We start from the raw sequence: 20,611 nt of genomic DNA on the forward strand, positions 1-20,611 counted from the left end.
ACTGATGTATTGATATGGACTGGTAAATATTGACAGGAATGTCTCGTTCCCTAGAGCTGGCATCAGTATCTGACCTCATTAGATTTAATATGGCTAGTTCGTAGCTGCAGCGATGTTGTCTGAAGTCTCCAGTATTGTCATGGTCCATTGTGTAAGTTTGGTTCTAGTCATATAAAAATGATCACAGCAATATTCACTCTTATGGATACCATAAGGATTACAAGGTGTTAGCTGCTACAAGTGTTCTGTGATATTCTAAGTAAGTACATGTAACACATCTTTTAACTACAATGCTGAGGCCTCGTAATTAATAATTATACAGCTACTACAGACACCCCTCAAAAATGGTGAGAGACCCTCTCTACCCTCTCTCACCATTTTTTGAGGGGTGTCTGTAGTATCTTTAAAAAAGACAATTCTGTTAGGTCTTTCTAGTATTGAAATATGTGGAATTTACTGCAGAAAAGCATCATGCAACAACAATAACATTTTCAGCATTCAGATAATGATTTGCATTATGATACATGTATAAACGTGGTGAATTTGTCATAATAAAGAAGACATCGTACAGTACTTCTGTAATCAAACTCCATTCATGCCCTAGAATATTTAGAGGGAGATAAATGTGATTAACTTTAAAAGCAACTTGTACATCATTGTGGCAAACTATTGAAAGTATCTACGGGAATTCATTGATAATTTACGCTGAATAAACAAAGCAGGTTCAGGTTCAATACGAAGAACAAATCGACATTCCAAGGAAGCAATACATTTTTTATATAATACCTTCTATTGGCAGGATACATGAGATATTGGAGGGCAATGTGCATCCCAAATGAGTTTAACTTTCAGGTTTTTTTCAAATTTGTTTTAAAAACATACAACTTCATGTTCCACATCAGTTCTAGAAAAAAGACTTCTAAAAAATTTATGAAAAATGTTGCTTTTAATTATAATACCCCTATATCAAAATATGAACCTTTAGAAAAATCAATGAATGTTTGCATTAATATACATGTCATTCCTTTAGAAACATGTTTATATGCACTAGTCTATGCACTAGATTTTCACTGTAAGCCCTCATTTTTATTTATCCTTGACTTAATTTTGCCTCCCTTATTCAATATGCAAAATTTTTATAATGCAATGATTAAGGAAAATAAACAAATGGCAAAAGATGTCATAAATTAATTATTATTGGTATTAAAAAGTCCTATCTAAATTAATCTGTTTTTAACCAAACATAATCTAGGTTAATAATGATTTTCAAGGGAAGGCAATTTCCACTGTAATCTCAACTACACACAGTACTTTCATTTTATCATGCCGAATGTCACAAGAGAGCTATGGACCACAATGCTCAGACTGAGTCCCCTTTTAATACATAGATACTATATAACTCCGTTTGTGGCCCCATGCACAGGGGTGAAGAGGTTTAAATAAATTAGAACATACAGTATATCAGTATGCTTGCATAGCTATATATACCACTTTACTAAATATATATTGAAATAATGTCTAGTTGGGAAATTTTCACTAGAAATAGGTTACACATAGAAATTTCTAAAACTCTCCTTTATTTGAACCAAAGTCAAACTTAGCAAGAGCTTTAAGATCCTTACAAAAAGTAATGATGGAATTTTCCATTGAGATTGACAAAGACTTAAGAGTATTTTCCCTCTCTTTTGAGATTCATAATGCTACAATCTGGCACCTAGTGATTGTATGCTACTTACCTCCTCATACTTTGATAAAGTTCTCTATGTTCTCCATATATGGGTTGCTTATTTTACAAAACATCAACTCCTGACTCTATCTGCCATTTTGAGAAACTCACTAAAGACCCGAAATACCTAAAACTTTAAAGAAGGAAAGAGGAATAAGCATCCCCTGTCAACTGTTCTCACCTGCTGTGAGCCCTATAACTTGATCAGGTAAATGGAGTAATCCATAGTGAAATCAGTGTGTAAAGGATGGCCTAACAATTGGTATGGAACACGTCAGATAGCATTTGACCCAATGACAGGTTGTATTGGTAAATTTGATTATTATTATGACCATAGAATATTCGAAATGCTGACTCTATATACAAGACTGTTGAAACCCTGAAACATCATTGAAATTATTTAGGTAGTCAATACTTATGCATATCATATCTTAAGGATATCTTAGGAAGGAAAAAGGTGAAAAAATGCTAAATTTGGTTATTCTTTGTTACCTTGACCTAGTTTTCAAGGTAGACAATGTCAGGTACAGGATACAGGCAATACGCAATTTCCGAGTTGCCAAATAGTTCTTTCCCTTTGTGGAACTCTTACACACAGTGGGACGCAAAACATACTATCGTCTACATGCGGTGGGTACAAATGTTTATCGCTGCCTTCATATATTGCGTAAAGGTCGATTATCGGACATCATGCAACCACCCAAACTGAGGGGTCACACAATATAAGTAGGTTTATTAGTATTCAATAATAAAATAGCTCAAACAAAAATCGATAATCACCATTTTTCTTTGATTAAGATATCACTCATGCAGAAGACGAAATAAAAAATAATATTTATTTAATGGCATGCAGGAATTCAATCAAACATTATTCTTGATATGGTCAATTTAATGTATACCAACGGGTGATATAAACAAAATTAACACTTTCATCACTGTTATCCGTATCTACATAGCTAGTCTATAGTATATGTATACATCTTGTACCCATCCAAGCGTTCAACAGAACACTGAATGTACCCCTATCACAGAAGAACTGGTATATCGGAAGTTGCGTACTGAGAGACTATAATTGTTGAAGTAAACCAATGGCAAATTAAGCATCATAATTGCCAATAATAGATTTAAGTGTAGCATTTAACCCAAAACAACAGATATGGCTACGACATTGAGCACCTCAATGGTGCTGACAATGCTAATGAATTCCTTTCCTGTCTCAACACTCACCAGTGACTTCAAAGTGACAATTAATGTGTAGTGAATTACGTTATATACAGAGGTGACAATTAATGTGTAGTGAATTACGTTATATACAGAGGTGACAATTAATATGTAGTGAATTACGTAATGATCGGGTCGGGGGAAATTTTACGGGTCGGTCGGAGTACATCAAACAAATCAATTTTTATTTTAAGCCTAACTATTTATCAAATAAATTCATAAAACATATACATGTATTTCTATTTTACTTGTGAGAGTTACAAAGAACAGGTAAGGTAAAAAATAAAATGACATTGCAGGATTCGAAATTACCTCATGTCCGTAAGTCTGAGACTAGTAAAAAACGTGTCGGACTAGTAAACTCTCTATAGCACTAGTCCGTACGGACTAGTGAAAATCCGGAAATCAATCTTGAATTGGTTAAGATTTTAGCAAGATTTGTCTGAGTCTCTTAGATGTTTGAACTTATGGTCGATTACCTGCATGGTTAAGTGTTTGCGTGACTATGACATCCTGATCTTTCAAACACATGGAGTGCGTTCAAGACCGCCATTCTTCGAACGAGCACAAATTCCTGCCGATTCCGAACTCCGAGTACGCATCACGAGAACGGATTCGAGGTGCAAGAATTGCAAGTAGTGTGATCTAAGAACAAGCACGTTTGTGCGCACATGTTCTCGTCATTCACGACTCAAACACAGGAGTTTGTAACACTATAGCTCATGGTTTGGTAAATCGAGTGAATTTTATTGACTTTATTGATAACATTTTGAACTCCTGTGACTGTAAGAACTGAGCACGAAAACAATGGGAACGTCGATCTCGAACGCACTTATGGACGTTTATAAAAGGATTAACTCGGAGGTTACTGTATGCTTCTGAAGATCTTGAATGCAAAATAAAGTATGGTGGTCTTTTTCTTCTGAAGGTGTCAGAAAATGAATTGCTTGCAACTGTGATGTGTTTGGTTTCATTAAATACTATTGAATAAAATGCTTTGCGGACTAGTGAACATCAATAGTGACTAGTCCGTACGGACTAGTGCTTGAAAAAGTTAATTTCGAACCCTGCATTGAGTAAGATCAAGGACGGTGGGAGGCTTTAGAGTGAGCCTTCAGGGTGACCAAGTGATAGCTAGCTAGGTGTGCTCACTGACTCGGTGTATATTAAAAGATTCAGAGATCTGTGTTGAAAATATACAAGACAAGGGATATAACTCATCAACAAAAAACATTGACAAAATGGTAGCTGTTTGGTTTGAGAATAAAAGGTTCAATATCAATGTCATATCCCAGAATACTATTTGAACACAAGTAAATACATAAGAGTATTGAAATGAAATTGATTTGTTCAGAAAAAAGATTAAAATAATTTGATGACATTTCTCAAAAGATTATTTGAAACAGAGGTAATATAACATAATTAGAGCATTGATTTGAAATTGTCAGCTGATTCTGGCAAAATGTTAAACCATTAATAACTAATAAACGGGTCAATTAATGGCAACTCCCTCCAAAATAATCTTTAAAAATATGACCGACTTATAGGTGGATCGATTTATATGTGGACCGACTATACAGTAACTAGAATGATTTCAGAATTTGTTCATACAGATTGTAATTGTTTAAAATTTGTTCTAAATGGTGATCAAATTTGGCCTCTCCCCTTATTACATTTTACATCAATGTTATTTATTTCATTTCAACATTCTTTTAGTCCAGCTACAGGAAGAAAGCCTGTTGAATCTGCATTGAAAGAAGCTAGGGTTCCTCTGACAATGAACAGATTTGGTCTCAATAATGGCTGAATGAGCCATCTTGGAATATCTCACAGCTGTGTAAATATTTATAGAAATCAAGTACAGCATGTGTGAGGAGATCCATAAAGATTATCCATACCATGCTGTTTACTAGGTCCTAGAGTAGCCTACCATAAAGAACTTCTTTGTCAGGCCAAGAAAAAAGAATTTCTAAGGAATAAATTTCATTTCTTGAAACATCCATTAGAATTTTCTGCAGGATCATTGAGTATCTTTTTTTTTTAGATTTACTATTGAAACCATGCATACATATTCTGCTGTATGGTGGCGCTGACTGATCTTTCTTAACCCTAAACAATTCAATATCCTCTTTGATTTATGGTAAGTTTCTCGGACACTGAGATTTTTGTATACAATGTTCATGTTGCCAAGGAATGTAAAGTCTAAACTCAACAGAACACTGAAAGACCATCAGAACATACAAATCAATGTCCAATAAAAAACTTCATACCCAAGAAAAACAATTACAGCCTGCCTTTGATGAAACTCATTAATAGTCTTGCTGTGCATTATAGCAAATTTCTACATAGAACTTTCCTTTCAGCTTTTTCATTTACAATCCTTGTCATGAACGAAAGCTATGGAGAACTATGTTATATCATGGTCATTACAGACACCATAATGAAATCATTTTCCAAATGAACTGTAGAAACATGATTTATTAGCATTCTTAATGGGGTTAATACATTGTTGACGCCTCTTTCTTCTTGTGTTTGCCCCTGATTTCACAATTATATCATGCTGATTGAAAGTACTAATGATGCAAGTTGAGATAAATGGGTGCAGTCTGATTAATTGATAGTCATACAGTCAACTGCCTAAACATTAAATTAATGTTGACACTAATTCGATGTTAAAAATCTACCGTTGTTTCAACATTAAAACATTAATGTTTAATTACATTAATTTTCTTAATTTTTCAAGCAATATTCTTAATACCTCACAATTATAATGTTAGATTGTTAAATATTTCCGTTAAATTCACATTGATAAGTTTTAATCGCTATTTTAATGTTATTACACTAATGTTAATTCAATGTTAATTTTATAATCTTGTATTCTTTTCATTATTTACATACTACATGAAATTCTAATGCTAAATTAACATTAAATATTAACGTTAATTTGACGTTGACATGTTTAACATAAGCAAGTAGATAACTCCAAGGTCAAGATCACTTTGGTATCAAAAGAAAGTCCTTGTCACAATTAAGAAATGCACATATGAAATATGAGATCCCTATCACTCACCTTTCAAAGTTATGAGCATGAACTTTCCTTGAAGTTTTGAAATTTGGGTACAATTTCAAGGTCAAGGTCACTAGGTCAAAGATTATGGTATCAAATAAAAGGTCTTGTCTTAAAAAATCTACAAATAAAATATGAAAGCTCTACCTTAAATAGTACAGAAGATACTGCCTGGGTTCACTTTCGTTAAAAATAGATCAACATCCAAGGTCACAAGGTCATAAAGTTTGGTATTAAAAGAAAGGTATTCTCTAGTGTTGCAAAATAAGACCAAAGTTACTATTGATTATCCAATTGAATTGGCAGCACCTAATCAATTAATATATAATCAATAGTTTGAACTTCCATTCACAGTTGTGCATTATGTAATATCCTTTGAGTAAATGATATCCTAATGAGTAAATAAAAATTAAATGTCTTCACTGTTATATTTCATAAATTTATTGATGGCTGGATACAGAATCACACACGTCAACTTCTATCAACTCTAATTCATTCAATCCAATACTGATACATGTTCTAGAGAAAGTTGATCAACTCTAATTCATTCAATCCAATACTGATACATGTTCTAGAGAAAGTTGATCAACTCTAATCCATTCAATCTAATACTGATACATGTTCTAGAGAAAGTTGATCAACTCTAATCCATTCAATCCAATACTGATACATGTTCTAGAGAAAGTTGATCAACTCTAATTCATTCAATCCAATACTGATACATGTTCTAGAGAAAGTGTATCAACTCTAATTCATTCAATCCAATACTGATACATGTTCTAGAGAAAGTGTATCAACTCTAATTCATTCAATCCAATACTGATACATGTTCTAGAGAAAGTGTATCAACTCTAATTCATTCAATCCAATACTGATACATGTTCTAGAGAAAGTGTATCAACTCTAATTCATTCAATCCAATACTGATACATGTTCTAGAGAAAGTGTATCAACTCTAATTCATTCAATCCAATACTGATACATGTACATGTTCTCAGAAATATATGAGTGAATAAACAAGTGCTTGCTTTATTCTAGATCTTTCTTCATTAACAACATTTCGAGCCAGACTAAAAACTCTCTCACTAGGGTATTTCAATATACTTCCATGCTCAAACTGACTATCTTCAAATAATACTTTGACATTTTTTTCACCATTGCAACAAACTAAAATCTTCATTTGATTTTCTTAACCCCCAGATGCAATGACACCTCTCTCTCAATCACTATTTTTGGACATATTTTCTCCTCATTAACAATATGTATATCATAGAACCAGTCTTCAACATCTGACTATTTGAATTCATTTTTCTCCGCATCTGTTGTCCTTGGAACTTCAGTTTCATGAGGATGACGTTTTTCAAAATGATAATTGGAGGTTAGTATAGTATTTCATAAATAAAATCAAGTTAAAAGTATCAAATTGTGGGGAAGACTTTCTTCAGAGATTGATTTCATTACCTTAAACTTTACCTACATTCACATGCAACTTCTTGCACAACTTGTCAACTTGTAAATAACAGTATACATAAGTAGATTATTTCTGCTAGGTGGGCTTTAGCCCCTTTTTCCGGAATCCAAAACAGTCCATACTTTTGACCTGGTTGCCCCAGGGTGTGGAAACAAATCTGCACTGTCTTCCCCAGCCATTGAATCTCCAGTGGACCTTGAGAAGATTTTTAAATGACCCCACCCTATATTTGCATTTTTGTGATTACCTCCCCCTTTGAAGGGGGCATGGCCCTTCATTTGAACAAAGTAGAAAGTCCTTTACCCAAGGATGCATTTTGCTAAGTTTGGTTGAAATTGACTCAGTGGTTCTGGAGAAGAAGTAAAAATTGGAAAAAGTTTACAGACGGACATACAACGGACAACAGGTGATCAGAAAAGCTCACTTGAGCTTTCAGCCCAGGTGAGCTAAACACCTTAGAAACTCAGAGGTCCTCTGTCACAACAAGCATTGGCTCAATAAAGAATCCTCACTGCTACAGCCCTGAATGGTATGCATGAGTCTAGATTTGTGGCACGTCACCTAGAGCTGATGACTTCTTGGTATGAGTGAAAAATTCTTGAAGAGGCATAAATGAATAATCTAACAGTAACACTGAAAAAATGCTAATTTTTGAGAGCTAACCACTCATGCAGACAGCCACTGAGATGAAACCCATGCAGTCATGTTACACATATTTTTTAAAACATCCATATACTAAGATCTATTTGCACATGCCCTTCTTCAGGTGAGAAACAATAATTGTGGAGGTAAATAAATGACAAATTAAGCATGATAATTGCCAATTATAGATCAAGTGAAGCATTTACCCAAAATAACAGATATGGCTTGGACATTGAGCACCTCAATGGTATGGACAGTGTCAATGAATTCCTGTCCTGTCCCAACACTCAGCAAGTGACTTCAAAGTGACAATTAATATGTAGTGAATTATGAGGTACCAATGTTCCAAGTTTAATGTCTGTTTGAATCTGTCAAGCAAAGAGTTCTAAGATATTGAGTGGACAAGACTTGGTCAACAGACTGAAGGACCGACCAATCAATATGTTCCCTCTTGTAGAAAGGGGGTATAAAAAAAACGGAGATATTTAAATACATAATTGATTTTTTTTCTTTATATATTTGAAAAGTTCCACTCCCTGGAGTACATTATGCACTTTGATTAGTATCATAAGCCATGCCCTTTCACCTTGTGACCTCCGAGATTCTGTACACTGTTTGACTATAAACAATCTGTGAGATTCTGTACACTGTTTGACTATAAACAATCTGTGAGATTCTATACACTGTTTGACTATAAACAATCTGTGAGATTCTATACACTGTTTGACTATAAACAATCTGTGCGAGTAATGAACTTGTAAAGTAATGGCCAGGACAAAAACAGTGGAACAGAGAAATGGGTGGATGCAAGTTGGAAATATAAAAATGTCCTTTGACAGAATATGAAATAGATATATACTCCTCTGAAACATTACAGATGTGGAAGATTTAATACATCTTGGTCATGTTCTTGAATGGAACATGATGATATTCATTAGGCAGACAGTGATTTGTGGAACATGATGATATTCATTAGGCAGACAGTGATTTGTGGAACATGATGATATTCATTTAAGGCAGACAGTGATTTGCCATACAGCATTGCCATGGGAAGTTTGTTGCAGCCTGTTTATGATCAAACTGTTTCATTTTGTTATCTATAGCACGATCATGCCCAGTAAACTTCAATTAATCTAATGAAAAGCTTTTATGCTAGTCAGACTTCCAGTCAGTAAGAAATTCATACCAGTTAATTTGGTTTCACTTTATTTCTATGAAGATCCTTTGTAATTTTTTGTACTTTGGCACATTATGAACTACTCTGGTATCTCCTGGATTGTTTTAGTGAATTGTTCTGACCAGCTGCCATTCAGAATGCAAGAGACTCAACCAGACATCACCAGTCATGTGAATATTTTGAAATTGTTTAAAAAGCAGGGTTTTTTTTTCATTTTCAGTAGTTGAGGATTTAGAAGGTGTATTCGGGTTCAGTTTTTGCTAAATCTACAAAAGACATCCAAGTCACCAGGCTAAAGTTTTGAAATTTAGGTCAAACTCCAAGGTCAAGTTCACAAGTTTAAAAATCATAAAATGAAATGTAAGACCTATCCATAAAGAATCTATCTGCATATAATAAAACCCCTACCTTAAATAATTACGGTAATATTGAATAAGGTTAGGTTTTCTTAAAGGGGCATGGACACAATTAGAGCTGAAAATTTTCAAATTTCATTCTTTTGTTTAGAATGCTTACCTAAGGTACTTCCAATGGTCAGCAAAAATTTGAATGTCAGTGGTGCAAGGTACTCGGGAGATACAGAACTCGCAATTCTTTGATATGTAAACATGGCCCGTGCCATGTTTTTGTTTACATAGGTTAAATATACTAGTAAACCTTCATTTAAAGCAGATTTTTTTTAAATTTACAAGTTAATTCTGAACACAGTTAAATAGTTTCTAGAGTTTGGCACATCTCATTTTCTTTTAAGCATGCTATTTTCTATTAAGTAACATATATTATGTAAACAAAAACGTGGTACAAGCATTGTTTACATAACAAAGATTTGCAAGTGTTGTAACTCAACAATTGATATTTACATGTAAATTTTGATTGACCATTAGATAACTTTAGTTAAACATTGTAAACAACGAAAATAGAAAAATTAAATTTGAAAATTTTAAGCTCAAATCATGTCCATGCCCCTTTAAGAGTGGGTCAAACTCTAGGGTCAAGGTTACGTTAAAAAAAATGTTAATACCAAAATAAGGTCTTGTCACAAGGAATATGCATATGAAATATGAGAGCCCTATCCCTTACCATTCAAAAGTTATAAGTAAGGTTAAAGTTAAACACACAGACAAGACAAAACAACATGTCTCCAACTATATAGTCACAAGGGCATAAACAAATAGAATCCAAACAACTTGGGAACATTTGCATTTCAATGTGATTTAGTGTGGCCCTGCTACTCTTTAAATCAATTTATTGCACATTCTCATACAAGATCAATTTACTGCACATTCTCATACAAGATCAATTTACTGCACATTCTCATACAAGAGGCCAACAGCCCTCATCGGTCCTCTTCAATTTTTATACCTATCTGGGTACATGTCAAAATAATTTCTTCAAGTACACCAGGTATATCAATAATTGACATGAATCGGATTTTGTTCAGTGACACATGAAATACATCTTAAAATATCAACCATGTGTATTGGTTTGATTACTCATCTCTCCCCTGCTCTCTCTTTGAAAACTTTGGCAGAGCAATGTGATGTCTAGACTCTGCCTACAACGTACATCTAATCGGATGACATCTAATTGGATGACATTCATTTAAAACAATTTGCTGAAACTTTTCTAGAGATCAAAAGTCAGTGGACTCCACGCTCAAGAGTAGCTCTTGTTCAAATATATATTTGATGACGAAAACCTGAGCTGAGTAAATATCTGACAGAACAGAGAGGACAAAATAATTATTCAGCTATCATGTTGTGCCATATAAAAACTCTACGGCTTTCATTGACATTTGAATAAATTTTTGTGTCCATATAAATAGTGAAGATACCAGGCTTAGCATATATAATTTATGAATACCGGTGTATTAAATCTGTAAGTGTTCCCTCAAACTTTGATATTCATTATCAGATTAAATCATCATCTGACCACTTTACATATATACCACAGGATGAATTCGCATGCTTATTATATCAATATCATTTCATTATATTATTCATCATTTCATTAAATAACAGAAATAGCATCGAAAGCCGTTTCATCCCATTCATATTCATCGGGATGAATACTGATTGGCAGTATGGTTTGTGTTTGATTGTGAGTTAACCTGCGAGTTGTTTTACTGGTTTTGGTACTATATAAGCAAAATTCATGCCAATTCCACACAACCATGACAACACCCCTCCATATACTCCAACAGTGATTCTTTTTTGTATTTACTTATGAAGTCTCTTTTAAAACTATAAGTAAGTGTTAAAAGAAAATGGTGGAAAACTGCCAGATGCATATCGCACAGATAACCAAAGTTTATCAAGATCCTACACTTGTAATAAAGAAAAGAGAGAATAAGGACAATTAAGATAATCTGTAAATAAATTAGATTGTCATAGTCTTTAAAACAAGGAAACAGATATAAAAATATTCTCCCTCCTCCCTCTAGTATGGAGAATAAGATTTCTAAATGATGTTTTTATTGGATTTCACCAGCAACATTTATTATGTTGCCCCCGGTATTATGTTATTTTATTGTAAAACAAGAGTACCGCAACTGTACATCATACGCCTGTTAGATCTTCAGTGCAATATTTGTATCCATGATGAGAAAAAATCCAGAAAACTATTTGACCTACTTATAGCCCTAAAGTAAATCATGGTGCACCAAGTTGAAATGTGAACTGATTATATATTTCTCAGAGAGGGGGGTTCTGACATAATTTAAGGGCAATTCTTGTATTCATAATGGGAAAAAATCGGGAAAACAAAAACAAGGTTTTTCTACTAAGTGATACAACGACCTTCAGAAACAATAGACATCCTTCGCTTGGCATAAGGTGTATGTGTACCAAGTTATACAGTCCTAGCTCCAATGGTTTGGTCTATATCCTGCCTACAAGGTTTTCCTACTAAGTGATACTATTACCTTTACCTTGAAGAACAAAATGCGTCCTCCACTTGGCATAAGGAGTATGTATACCAAGTTTGACGGTCCTAGCCTCAACAGTTCGGTTTGTATTTTTCTATTGGCTGATATGACCTTGACCTTTGACCTTGAAAAACAATAGGCCTATTCCTCTCATCATGAAAAACTATAGGCATTTTTCTCTCATCCTGGTGATTAAATGTTCCAAGTTGTAAGAGCCTAGCCCCAATAGTTTGATCTGTATTCTGCCTACATGGCTTTCCTATAAACTAATACTGCGACCTTGAGATTGAAAAACAAAATGCATCTTCCTCTCATCAATGTGATCAAATGTACCCAGTTGTAAAATCGACGATCCTTACGGTTCATTTTGCAATTTACCTACAAGGTCCAGACAGACAGACGGATGACAGTATACCAAAATACGTCCCATCTTTCATGGGCATATAAAAAATGAGAAACATAATAACGGGGCTCCCCTGCATTTCTGCAGCATGCAATTTCAATAAATGTCATTCAAAGGTTTTCTGAGCAAAAAGACCCCCTATATAGGTACACAATTTCAACAAGAGGTACTGTGAGCAATGCTCACTAAGAATACTCCCCGCTTACCCCAATCTCCCAAAGGGTGTTGGTAATAGGTATAAACTACCTCTTTTCTGAGTGTAAAAAACAAATGGCATGACAAACCGAACCATATTGCTACTTCGATGTCCAGTGCGTGTGACCTTTGACCTTTTGACCCCAAAATCAATAGGGAACATCTTCATCCCATGGGTAGTCCATATGTATGATATGGTGACTGTAGGTGGAAAGGATAACGCTTTAGAGCCCGGAAACCATATTGCTACTTCGATGTCCAGTGTGCTTGACCTTTGACCTTTTGACCCCAAAATCAATAGGGAACATCTTCATCCCATGGGTAGTCCATATGTATGATATGGTGACTGTAGGTGGAAAGGATAACGCTTTAGAGCCCAGAATCCATATTGCTACTTCGCTGTCCAGTGCACGTGACCTTTGACCTTTTGACCCCAAAATCAATAGGGAACATCTTCATCCCATGGGTAGTCCATATGTATGATATGGTGACTGTAGGTGGAAAGGATAATGCTTTAGAGCCCGGAATCCATATTGCTACTTCAATGTCCAGTGCACGTGACCTTTGACCTTTTGACCCCAAAATCAATAGGGAACATCTTCATCCCATGGGTAGTCCATATGTATGATATGGTGACTGTAGGTGGAAAGGATAACGCTTTAGAGCCCGGAAACCATATTGCTACTTCGCTGTCCAGTGCGCTTGACCTTTGACCTTTTGACCCCAAAATCAATAGGGAACATCTTCATCCCATGGGTAGTCCATATGTATGATATGGTGAGTGTAGGTGGAAAGGATAACGCTTTAGAGCCCAGAAACCATATTGCTACTTCGATGTCCAGTGCGCTTGACCTTTGACCTTTTGACCCCAAAACCGATAGGGAACATCTTCATCCCATGGGTAGTCCATATGTATGATATGGTGACTGTAGGTGGAAAGGATAACGCTTTAGAGCCCGGAAACCATAATGCTACTTCGATGTCCAGTGCGCTTGACCTTTCGACCCCAAAACCGATAGGGAACATCTTCATCCCATGGGTAGTCCATATATATGATATGGTGATGGTAGGTGGAAAGGATAATGCTTTAGAGCCCGGAAACCATTGCGTCTACAGACGGACGGACAGACAGACGGACAACCCGATTCCAGTATATCCCCCCCCCCCCCCCCAACTTGTTGCGGGGGGGGGGGGGTATAATGATGAATACAAAATTGAGTTTGCTCTCATCAGAGAATAGGTTACATATTCTACAAAGCGCTTAGAGTAATTACAAATTATATAATGCGCTATATAAATGCCGCACATTATTATTATTATCATTATTATTTGTTAGCAGAATTAAAGCAATCATATGATTCAATTAATCCACTTTTAAAATTCATAATAATGCAACTGACACAAACAGAATTTGTAACATAACTTCCTTGTCAGAGACTAGTCATCTTGCCTGCCCTGATCATACTATAATGAATAGATTTCCCATTTTTACAGGTTTCAATTGGTTCCTATAATTTGTTTTCTTTGCCACTTAATGACATTGATTTTCTTTTTATTACAGGTAGACCCCTCAGTCTTTAGCATGTACTTCTAGTGCATTTTCTCTCTGATGATATTCCTAAGTCTCGGGTCTGAAGTCAACGACAACGCTCCAATTACTGGTCTCTAAAAAACCTCACTGTAAAAATCAATGGGAAACGCCAGACCTAGTGAAAGTGATCACTTGTTTATTTTCACAAATGGAAGATAAATTGAGGGAGAGTAATTCAATACCTGAACAAGACAACAGATGTCAATGGCTCTCTAACAGAGAAAGAAATATAGTAATAGATGTAAATTAAAATGCAATGGATGTAACAACACAGCTTCAAATCCTGATGGATGATTAAATTAATGGCTTACTTCTCTGCTCGAGGATCGGTGCACAGCCCTCTCCCTACCCTCTATAATGTCACCAACATTAGCTTCAACATGACACCAGGTTATCTGGTGTTTCAACCAGATCAGGCACCCAGTGATACTAGCTCTCCACACCAAACAACTCACCGTGCCACAGTCATTGCCTTTATGGGAGTTTTTGTGTTTATAACATTGACTCTCACAACTGCAATCATCCTGTTTTGTAAAAAGAAAAATTCTGTGTTTTTCCTACAGAAGTCTGACTTGCATGCTGATCTGGATGTAGAACTTGAGGAAATCCAAACTGATATTTCTGATGATTTTGGAAGTTTTACTTTGGAGATTACAGATGTGAATCAGAGTGTGTCTGAACAGCAGGACCTGGGTCAGTGTGAGGCGTTGTTGACTAACACAATGAAACAATCCAAGAGTTTGCCTACAGATTTCAATTCATGCCAAGAATACACCAAACTGCAGCATTTACCTGCCAAGTATGAGACTTGTGAGGAATTACAAACATCTTCCACACCGCTATCATGCCAAATAGACTCCGTTAGAAAACATCAGCTAGATGTAACGTCAAACAGTTGTGGTGGTTTGCTAAGTGAACAGACAGACACACCGTCAGCAGAACAGCTGTTTATTTTTCCAGCAGACAGAATCATGACTCAGGAAGACAGTGACTAACTAAAAATCACCAATTTTAAACTCGTATTTATTAAACTACATTAAATTGAGTTTAAACTCGTATTTATTAAACTACATTAAATTGATTTACAAGTAAATTTGTGTACAACATTTCATTTACTTCCATTTCTTTTTTAGTAAGTAATGTTATATGTAATGCATAATTTGATAGCCTGAACAACCATTAATAACATAATTCATCCTAAAAACATCTCTTAAAGTACATCTATCAAGAGTTAAGTTATAAGGACACAATACAGAAATATGTAACTGGATTATAACAGAAATATGTAACTGGATTATAACAGAAATATGTAACTGGATTAAAACAGAAATATGTAACTGGATTATAACAAAAATATGTTACTGGATTATAACAGAAATATGTAACTGGATTATAACAGAAATATGTAACTGGATTATAACACACTTGGTGCTGATTATACATTTATTTCTCTTAAAAAATAATCTGGGAAATATTGACTTTTATTCCTAACCAATTTTTAGTTCCCTAACAACTACTTGGCCTGAAATTATTTTTCTTGAATATAATCTGGGAAATACTAACCAATTTATAGTTCCCTGCCAATTCAAAACATTTCTTAATTTCTAATTTCAGCTTGTTAAAAGATACGGTACAACCCTTGTAATGTGGTACTGGTTTAATGTGATTACATGGTTTACGGTACAACTCTTGTAATGTGGTACTGGTTCAATGTGATTACATGGTTTACGGTACAACCCTTGTATTGTGGTACTGGTTTAATGTGATTACATGGTTTACGGTACAACCCTTGTAATGTGGTACTGGTTCAATGTGATTACATGGTTTACGGTACAACTCTTGTAATGTGGTACTGGTTCAATGTGATTACATGGTTTACGGTACAACTCTTGTAATGTGGTACTGGTTTAATGTGATTACATGGTTTACGGTACAACCCTTGTAATGTGGTACTGGTTTAATGTGATTACATGGTTTACGGTACAACTCTTGTAATGTGGTACTGGTTTAATGTGATTACATGGTTTACGGTACAACTCTTGTAATGTGGTACTGGTTTAATGTGATTACATGGTTTACGGTACAACTCTTGTAATGTGGTACTGGTTTAATGTGATTACATGGTTTACGGTACAACCCTTGTAATGTGGTACTGGTTTAATGTGATTACATGGTTTACGGTACAACTCTTGTAATGTGGTACTGGTTTAATGTGATTATATGGTTTACGGTACAACTCTTGTAATGTGGTACTGGTTCAATGTGATTATATGGTTTACAGTAGCTCTTTACATTAAAATTTTATTTAATGGCTCGTTAAAACACTTCTTATGAAGTATGATTTCACTATCAAAAAAATTATATAAGCTCTCAATTATCTTATATAAATTTTTTGTGATTTTACCTGGAATGATAAAAAAGGTGTTTTGTTTGCAAATAAGAGCTTCTTGAGTCCTAATTTCACTGTGATTTGGTGCATAATAAGAATATCTAATAAAACATGCCTAAAAGAATCAGATATAAACATTCTAATTTTATTTAAAAAAATATCTATGAATATTGAAAACGTTATCTGCTAATATTTTTAAATCTACAGATAAGATCTTCAAAAAACATTTCAGTTAGGAAGGAAATATATTGAAGAAATATATTATAAAAAGAAATTGAAGCCAAATGATCAAATTTCAGATATAATCTCAATATTCAAACAAGTGAAAAAGGTACCGATCCCGATCAAAATTGATAAAAATTACTAAAATAATCATATTGTTGCTAATTGTATGCACTGTTCATCAAGAAATTAGTTTCCTTTATAAATTCATTTAATCTGTAAACCATTTTACATCAAGGGAATGCAGCTTTCTGATTACAATGTTCTTTGTTGACTACTTTTTATAATTCCAATCAGGCTTGGTTCAAATTTGAAAAATCATAATATTTCTGAATTTTTACCATTTCACTTCAATTTCTTTTTAAAACATATTTCTTTGATATATCTTTTTATAAACTGACATGTTTTTTGGGTTTTTTTTAAGATTATCTGTAGATTAAAAAACATTCTAGCAAATAATGTTTTCAATTTTCATTTAAAAAAATAGAATGTTTATCTGAGTCTTTTAGACATGTTTTCTTAGATATTCATATTATGCATCAAATCACAGCAAAATTTGGACTCTAGAGTGTCTTATTTACAAATAAAGTACTTAGTTTATTATTCTGGGATAAATCACAAACAGGAGGCCCACAGGCCTTATCGGTCACCTGAATACTAGCGAAAAAGTATCACTATTTCCATGGGCTATGAAATCTAGAAAAAAATTCCTGTTCTGAATATCTAAGCTAAATTCTAATGTTCAGCAACAGTATAAAACAAGATGTGTTCTTAAAACTTCACTGCCCTCAAAAGTGCATACACTGATGAAAGGCTTTAAATAATAGGTGTATTAAATTAAAACATCAAAAAATATTACTAATTTGGACTCATCCTAAAGTCATAACCCTGGGTTGTGAAATTCACCATTTTTTGTAAATCCTTTTCTGCTATTCCTAAGTATGCATTTAGATTTTATACAGTATCAGCAAACTTACACATAAATACTATATACTAAGTTTGGCCCCACCCTGGGGTCAAAACCCTTAATCTGGGGAAAATTAAATTTACAATTTTAGTAAAAGACTACCTGCTCTATCCATTTAGTTTCAATTTAGTATCAAAGACCCTAAAGAAAATGTTATTTAAGTGTTTTACACATAAACACTATATAACAAGTTTGGCCCCACCCTGGGGTAAGAACCTCTACGCCAAGGATCATGAAATTTACAATTTTGGTAGAGGCCTTCCTGCTCTACATTACTATGCATTTAGTTTTTCTTACAAATGTGTGGTTCTTGAAGAGAAGATTTTTGAAAATTTGTCATTTTTGGACAGTTTTTGCCCCCACCCCTAGGGTCCCAGGGGTGCTGAAGTCCTGAAATTTACAATTTATGTTCCCCTTGTTCCAAATATGTGTCATACCAAATTGGAAAAGAATTGGAATGATAGTTATCTAGAAGAAGTTAAAAATGTCTATTATTCACATATTTAATAACTGACCATTTTGGCCCCACCCTGATACCAAAACCCCTACCCCTGGAATAATCAAATTTACAATTTTGGTAAAGGACTACATGTTCTTCCTAAATCTCTATTTACTTTCAATTTAGTATCAATAGCATTAAAGAAGATGTAATTTAAGTGTTTTACACATAAAAACTATATTACAAGTTTGGCCCCGCCCTGGGGTCAGAACCCCTACCCCGGGGATCATGAAATTTACAATTTTGGTAAAGGCCTTCCTGCTCTACATCACTATGTATTTAGTTATTCTTACATGTGTGTGGTTCTTGAAAAGAATATTTTTTGAAAATTGGTCAATTTTGGACAGTTTTTGCCCCACCCCTAGGGCCCCAGGGGTGCTGGAGTCCTGAAATTTACAATTTATGTCTCCCTTCTCCCAATGATGCTTCATACCAAATTTGAAAAGAATTGGACTGGTAGTTATTAAGAAGAAGTTAAAAATGTTCAATTGTTAATGCACGACGTACGACGACGGACGAAAACCAATTGCAATAGGTCACCTGAGTTTACTCATGTGACCTAAAAATCATATAAAATAATTGAGAGCTTATATCATTCTTTCGATGGAGAAATCATACTTCATAAGAAGTGCTTTAACAATAAATAAAAATTTAGTGTAATGAGCTATCTTATTAATATAATGTGCTTTTTTCAAACACAAAACCATTTTGTAAAGTCATTTTTTTAATATGATGCCTGGCAAGGTGCAAAACCTGTGTAGTCTGAAGTGAAAATTCTGTGACAATGTACCTAGCTTTATAGTACACTGTACCTCAGAACCATAATGTTTTATCAAAATGCCTGTAAAATACTTTCCAGCCAGACCTTGAAAACATCCTCCATATGACAGCTTTCTCCAGAAAGTCAATACTTTATGACCCTAGTTTAATAATTCATTTCTATTATTTACAAAATGTCATTCAAAAATAGAATAGTCAAAACATGAGTACTTGCACCACACACCTCTTTATCTGATCTGTTTTCTAATTTCAACTTATTTGAATTATGTACTTCTTAGGCAAAATGCTGATATTTCAACATGCAAAAATTCTACAGGTCCTAAATAAGAGCCTTTAATTTTGATGATAATTGCATAATACCACATCAGAAATCAGAGAATGGACCTACACCAGATCTCTCTATAGCCATTCTGCTTATAGGCAAAAATAAATTAATAATGACCTTATCATATGACTGTTTTACTAAAGCAGCATTGTGTGGGATAGGCAGAAAACTCTTGTTTCATCCCTTTACATCTGAATGCAAATCATCAAACATCACTATCCCAATTCCACACATTTGTGCTGTTACATTTCACACCTACACCTGCACTTATGTCATGTCAATGACGACCAGGGGTGCCATAGAGTTCCTGTGTCTACAGTACATATGCATACTGTATAATTCATCAGCTGTTCACAGCCAGCTATATCCACGACTTACTCGTCTTACACTTTTTCCATCCTTCAAACTGGTCCTATATGTCATACAATGAATATTTTATTATCTACCACCAAAAAAAACTCAATCGACAATATCCAAACTTTGGCCAAAAATCCATAAAATAAAAAAAATAATAGTTGTATATAGATCATGTAAATAAATCATGATCAATAAATCAAACAGAGAAAAAGATCTACATTATATGAAAGAACAAGAGGCCTACAGGCCACAATGCTAACCCAAGCTACCTTGATCATACAGATTCTGATTGAAACACTAATAGTGCTTTGGGGAAAAACAAGAGGCCCACAGGCCTTATCGGTCACCTGAATACTAGCGAAAAAGTATCACTATTTCCATGGGCTATGAAATCTAGAAAAAATTTCCTGTTCTGAATATCTAAGCTAAATTCTAATGTTCAGCAACAGTATAAAACAAGATGTGTTCTTAAAACTTCACTGCCCTCAAAAATGCATACACTGATGAAAGGCTTTAAATAATAGGTGTATTAAATTAAAATATCAAAAGATATTACTAATTTGGACTCACCCTAAAGTCATAACCCTGGGTTATGAAATTCACCATTTTTTGTACATCCTTTTCTGCTATCTCTTAAGTATGCATTTAGATTT

At 34.3% G+C, this 20,611-nt stretch overlaps 2 protein-coding genes across 3 annotated transcripts in view; one reads left to right on the forward strand and one right to left on the reverse strand.

Moving 5' to 3' along the window:
- LOC125661554 (centrosomal protein of 78 kDa-like) overlaps positions 1-20,611 on the reverse strand; it is a 92,088-nt gene that overhangs the window by 33,783 nt on the left and 37,694 nt on the right. The gene's annotated exons all lie outside the window — the stretch shown is intronic.
- Positions 81-15,525, forward strand: LOC125661556 (uncharacterized). 2 transcript variants are annotated; one of them, XM_056147041.1, is made up of 2 exons: positions 81-151; positions 14,390-15,525. In XM_056147041.1, the coding sequence occupies exon 2, from the start codon at positions 14,710-14,712 to the stop codon at positions 15,412-15,414; it is 705 nt and encodes a 234-aa protein (XP_056003016.1). In that variant the 5' UTR covers positions 81-151; positions 14,390-14,709; the 3' UTR covers positions 15,415-15,525. The 2 variants fall into 2 exon arrangements, with proteins under 2 accessions (XP_056003016.1, XP_048749560.1); XM_048893603.2 differs by lacking the exon at positions 81-151 and adding an exon at positions 156-259.

The sequence above is a fragment of the Ostrea edulis genome, chromosome 8 (genome assembly GCF_947568905.1).
Source record: "Ostrea edulis chromosome 8, xbOstEdul1.1, whole genome shotgun sequence".
Lineage (NCBI taxonomy): Eukaryota > Metazoa > Mollusca > Bivalvia > Ostreida > Ostreidae > Ostrea > Ostrea edulis.

Bases quoted from the DNA above. Each gene is read 5' to 3' on its own strand.
- LOC125661556 (XM_056147041.1), top strand. From the start codon at position 14,710: ATGATTAAATTAATGGCTTACTTCTCTGCTCGAGGATCGGTGCACAGC.